Raw genomic sequence first — 4930 nt, forward strand, 5'->3', positions numbered from 1 at the left:
ACATTGTACACATGACATGAATATGCAGCATACACCACATCTTGCAGCTTGTTTGAATGGTTGTTACTCATTGTATCGTATTGTATTGTTATTACAAAATAATGTTTATATTGATTGTTTCATTAAAATTAGTTGTATTGTATTATTAAATTCATTGTTCCATTGTTCCGAAACAATCAAAAGTCTCATTTTTTGAAACAACAAATTTGATGTGGTGGAATTATTTCTTATTTTTCTTTCCAATTATGCCATAACTTACTACTTCATAATTATATTTTACCCTTTTACTTTTTTTTTAACTCCAAATCTCCCACCTATCACCTGTATTGTCTTCGTCCCTTTTTTTCTAGAACTTCTGCCGCTCCCAACTCCAACATAAAATTGCTAATTTTGTTAGAATTTGCATAAATTTAATTGCTTAATCTATTTATAAGACAAATTTAGTGATAAATTAGTAGAAAGGGATTTTCTTAACTTATTTTTATGCTTAATTCTTGATAAATTTAATATTTAAACAATTAAGGGCATTTTAGTAAACTTATCAGTTACACTACAGTAAAATACAGTCAAACAAAACAGTAAAATATTATTTAACAGCAGCAAACAATATAATTTATCCAAACGTTGTATTCATAAAACGATACAATACAATACAATACAATACGACACAATATACTACATTATAAAACGATGGGTAACAACCATCCAAACAAGCTGTTAGCCAGTTACATTGTATTTGTTTCTGATAATCTGACCTACAGAAGTCAAAGACAAACTACAGCAAAATTCAGCTCAAATTCAGGAATAACTTAGCTAGAAAGTAAAATGAATTGAAAATGATATCGGCAACATTGGATGAAGACGTACAATAGATCATGAAGCGAAATTTACAATGCCACAGCATAACCATGTCAACAACATACCCAGTATATTCCCATACTTGAGGTCTGGGGAGAGTAGTATACTTGAGGTCTGGGGAGAGTAGTATGTACGCAGACCTTACCCCTGCTTAGTGAAAGTAGAGAGGCTGTTTCCAGTAGACCCTCGGTTCAGAAAAGTAGGGAGGAGAAGAAAAAGCAGCAGACAGAGAGAAATAAGAAGAAAGGGGGTAGACAGGGGAACAAAGTGAGTAGCACCAAAATAGTAATAACGGGAGAATACGGTAACTGAAACAAGCTAAACAACATGGTGTAATATAAATCTTAGAGATATGAGAGTACATACGTGCTACTAGTGCTACCGGTAAGAAAGGAGAAAACTCTCAACTACCTGATAACCTTCTACCCTAATCCTCGACCTCCACTCTCCTATTTAGGGCCATGTCCTCAGCGATCTGAAGTCGCGCCATCTCCTGCCTAATCACCTGTCCCCCAGTATTTCTTAGGTCTGCCTGACACAGCATAACCATGTCAACAGATGTTTTTCAATGCCATGTAGATCTGCACATACCACTTAGATGTATAATATCTGATAAATACCAAGTGAATAAGAATGGTGCGTGTTAGGGGGCACGTAAAGCATTCTAACCCTGCTACAAACAAAGCTTGGTATTTAAGTTGAGATGAACGTAGAGGGACAGGCTCATACACGGTGGGGTTTCAAAACCTGTCCATCAACTAGAGTCGGCCAGAAGCCCACAGGATATTTCTCCAATATAAAAAAGAAGACCTACTAACTAATCTTCCTATTATGCTATTGACTCTACGTTGACGTCTGAAATAAGAAGCTACTTACTTTTGGGCAATGATCCCTCCTTTGCTCAGGCGCAAGTTGTTGGTACAGATGATAAATAGCATAAGATCTCAACCATATTCAGAAAAATACAACACTAGTCTTGAATGTTAATTGCCAGAATTACTGGCAGCTAATCAGTGGGCAGGTTGGTTCACTAAGCTCCCGCTATGCGCGGGGTCCCGGGAAGGGCCGAACCACAATGGTCTATTATACGCAGCCTTACCCTGCATTTTTGCAAGAGACTGTTTCTACGGCTCGAACCCGTAACCTCCTGGTCATATGGAGGCAACTTTACCAGTTACGCCAAGGCCCCCCTTCTGGGGGCTGATCAGTACCAAGCATTATTGAATAATAGAGCAAAACGTATTACTAACCATTAAAAGGTAACTCATAACCAATATGCGCTCACGGAGAATATGATATAGTCAAGTTCAAGATCCCAAATAGTAGCAAAAACAGGTGAGACATAGCTAGAAAGCAAAATGAATTGAAGATGATATCTGAAACATTGGCTGAAAACATACAAGAGATCATGTAGCGAAATTTACAATGCCAAAGCACAACCATGTCAACGGACATTTTCTAGAACCATATTATCTAGATTCGCACATACCATTTAGACATGTAATATAGGATAGAATACCAGGTGAATCAGAACAACACATAACAGACGTAATCAAAGTGGATATCAAACCAGCACAAAGGAAGGCATGAAACTGTAGCCAACACACAAATTCTCCTAATAATTCTTCAAGCTGCAATATCTTTTAATCTTCTTTGCCCCTGAGGTTTAATAAGATCTCATATTATATGTTGCCACCAGAGGAAAACCAAATGAAATCACCAAATTTAAGCACAATACCCCTTCTAGATCTTGTCAAGCTTTTCTGCCTTCACAACAGGGTTGGCCTTTGCTATTGCATCTTGGGCAGCAGAGCGGTAATCAAACTGGCAGTCATGTTTATCCGAGTAACGGTGTGCTCCACAATACAGGTGACCGCAGCGACACTTGAATCCAATGAAGCCAACCCTTTTTTTACAAGTGCCGCAGCGGTTAGGACCCTCCTTAGCCTTTACTTCAGCAACGACACTGGAGCTTGAAATTGGAGATGATGGCAAAGCTACAGCCTTTGCTTCCACAGAATCAGATTGCACATCGACAGAGCCAACAACAATAGTTTCCCCCTTCTCACTGGCGGTTGATCCATTGACAAGATTTTCAATCGATGATGCAGCTAACTTAGCTTGTTCTTGTTTCAATACTGTGTCCCTGTAACACTTAGAGCACATGTTCATGTTTGCAGCACTTCCAAAGAAGCCACAGTTGTTAACGCACAAAATAGGGCCTTCAGGAGGGGGTTGGCATCCCGTCTCATCATGCTCCATATTGTCAACACTCCTGCGCAAAAACTCATTAAAGATAACAACATTAATGCTAAGAAACCTCCTAAACCTGCTTCTCCTGAGAAAAATATAATAGGGAAAAGAAAGCATATTCTTTGCTTCCGCTCGCTATAAACCATCTAAATTTATGCAGCTAAGTTATAGGCTGAACAATAGAGGCAATGCAACATATTGTATTCGGGTTCGTCTTCATCTGAACCTAATACTTGTGGCGCGGATGCAACATATTGTTATCGGGTTCATCTGAACCCAGTACTTGCGGCGTGGAAAAATTTATGTGTGGAAATTCACTAAATATTATAACAAGTAGTCGATATGAAACCATAACTTTAAATATAATGAGTTCAATGCAATTAGTATTAAAGGTGGAACCCATAGAGTTTAAATCCTGGAATTGCCTCTGCTGAAGAGGATTATTTTTCTAAGCAATTAAGGAGGGGAACGCGCCCACATTGTAAGCAAGCAAGTACATATGAAGCCCTCTTGGAAGGGCAAAAACAAGATGAAGAACATAAAATGTTCATCAGACGCAATAAACATAGCGATATTCAGAAAAAAACAAAAATACATGAGCACAAATGTATAACAGACTGCAGGTAAATATAAGCAAATCAATAAATCAACTACGCCTCAATCCAAAATTAGTTGGAGCCAGCTAAATGAATCATCAAAATCCATTTCCCATATATGTCCATTCTGTCTCTAGTCAAGTATTATAGGCAAGATCAATGTTGCCAAAGGCTCATTTAAGGCGCTTAAGCTGCGCCTCAGTGTAGGCAAGGCACTACGACGTGGTCACTCATTAGCATGTGTTCTATCTTGAATCGATCAGTACTAAACAACAAATATAATCGGCAAATAAGTGTATTAATTGTTAAGAAGCGCACACTTAAATTTCGTTTTGTGCTTAAAACCCCAATAGACCTCTGGAGCGCTTTTTAGAGCTTTTCGCTTTTGACAACATTGAGCAAGATACTCAAAAATATTTAAAGCCAGATAAAACATGATTAACTCCTAAACTTGAAACTAAAACAGGAACCAAAAATTCTGCTTATGCAATTCATGTCACAATAACTCTCTATATTCTAACTGTGACCCTCAGAGTTTCACCAGCTAAGCTCCTGGTTTAGTACAGAACCAAAAATGAGAAACATGGCTTTTGGTTCAGAATTATAAAACCTAGCTTCAATACAAAGCAAATTTCTTATCCACAGTACATAAAAGTCAAAAACCCAGGAGATTAAAAGGAATTGAAATACGAAATATTACCCAATTCTTGAAGTAATCCAACAGATCCACAAACACAGCAAAAAGAATTGTAATACGAATTAATAATATACTTCATAAAATAAACAAAAAAAGAGAGAGAGAGATAAGAACAAAAGGGGTTTTAGAAATTAACCACGTAAGAGATTAAGATCGCCGCAAGAGAGAGGAGAGATGAGGTGAATGAATTATGGCAGAGAGTTGTTTCGTTTGTATGTGTCCTTTTTCTTTGTTTTGTCTTCCAACAAAGGAAGATACTTTACTGATTAGGTGTAATCGTGTTGGATTCTTATTTGTCTTGCGCTCGTGCATACTTTACGTGGCGTTTTGTACTTTTGAAAATGCTTTTTCGATAAACTTTTTAAAATATCTTTTGAAAGTATTATTAAATTTGTGGTCCTAAACAAATCAAAAAAGGGTATCGGAATATTTATGTGGTTATAAAAACTTCTCATTAAGGGTAGAATTGTAAGTTTAAGCTAAATTATTATCAAATTTAGAAAGGGGTCATTCTTTTTGAAACGGA

General features: G+C 37.2%; 1 protein-coding gene across 3 annotated transcripts; it reads right to left on the reverse strand.

Annotated features, from left to right (window-relative positions):
* Nucleotides 1-2217: 2217 nt before the first annotated feature.
* Nucleotides 2218-4679, reverse strand: LOC107759555 (zinc finger A20 and AN1 domain-containing stress-associated protein 8). Of its 3 annotated transcripts, XM_016577520.2 has the most exons (3): nucleotides 4541-4679; nucleotides 2597-3133; nucleotides 2218-2517 (listed from the first exon to the last, which is right to left on the reverse strand). In XM_016577520.2, the coding sequence occupies exon 2, from the start codon at nucleotides 3118-3120 to the stop codon at nucleotides 2602-2604; it is 519 nt and encodes a 172-aa protein (XP_016433006.1). In that variant the 5' UTR covers nucleotides 3121-3133; nucleotides 4541-4679; the 3' UTR covers nucleotides 2218-2517; nucleotides 2597-2601. The 3 variants fall into 3 exon arrangements, with proteins under 3 accessions (XP_016433006.1, XP_075099994.1, XP_016433005.1); XM_075243893.1 differs by having other exon boundaries at nucleotides 2218-3133; XM_016577519.2 differs by having other exon boundaries at nucleotides 2218-3133; nucleotides 4408-4544.
* Nucleotides 4680-4930: the final 251 nt, after the last annotated feature.

This window comes from Nicotiana tabacum, chromosome 22 (assembly GCF_000715075.1).
Source record: "Nicotiana tabacum cultivar K326 chromosome 22, ASM71507v2, whole genome shotgun sequence".
Taxonomy (NCBI): Eukaryota; Viridiplantae; Streptophyta; class Magnoliopsida; order Solanales; family Solanaceae; genus Nicotiana; species Nicotiana tabacum.

Excerpts from the sequence above, each read along its gene's own strand:
- LOC107759555 (XM_016577520.2), bottom strand. The coding sequence starts at position 3,120 with ATGGAGCATGATGAGACGGGATGCCAACCCCCTCCTGAAGGCCCTATT.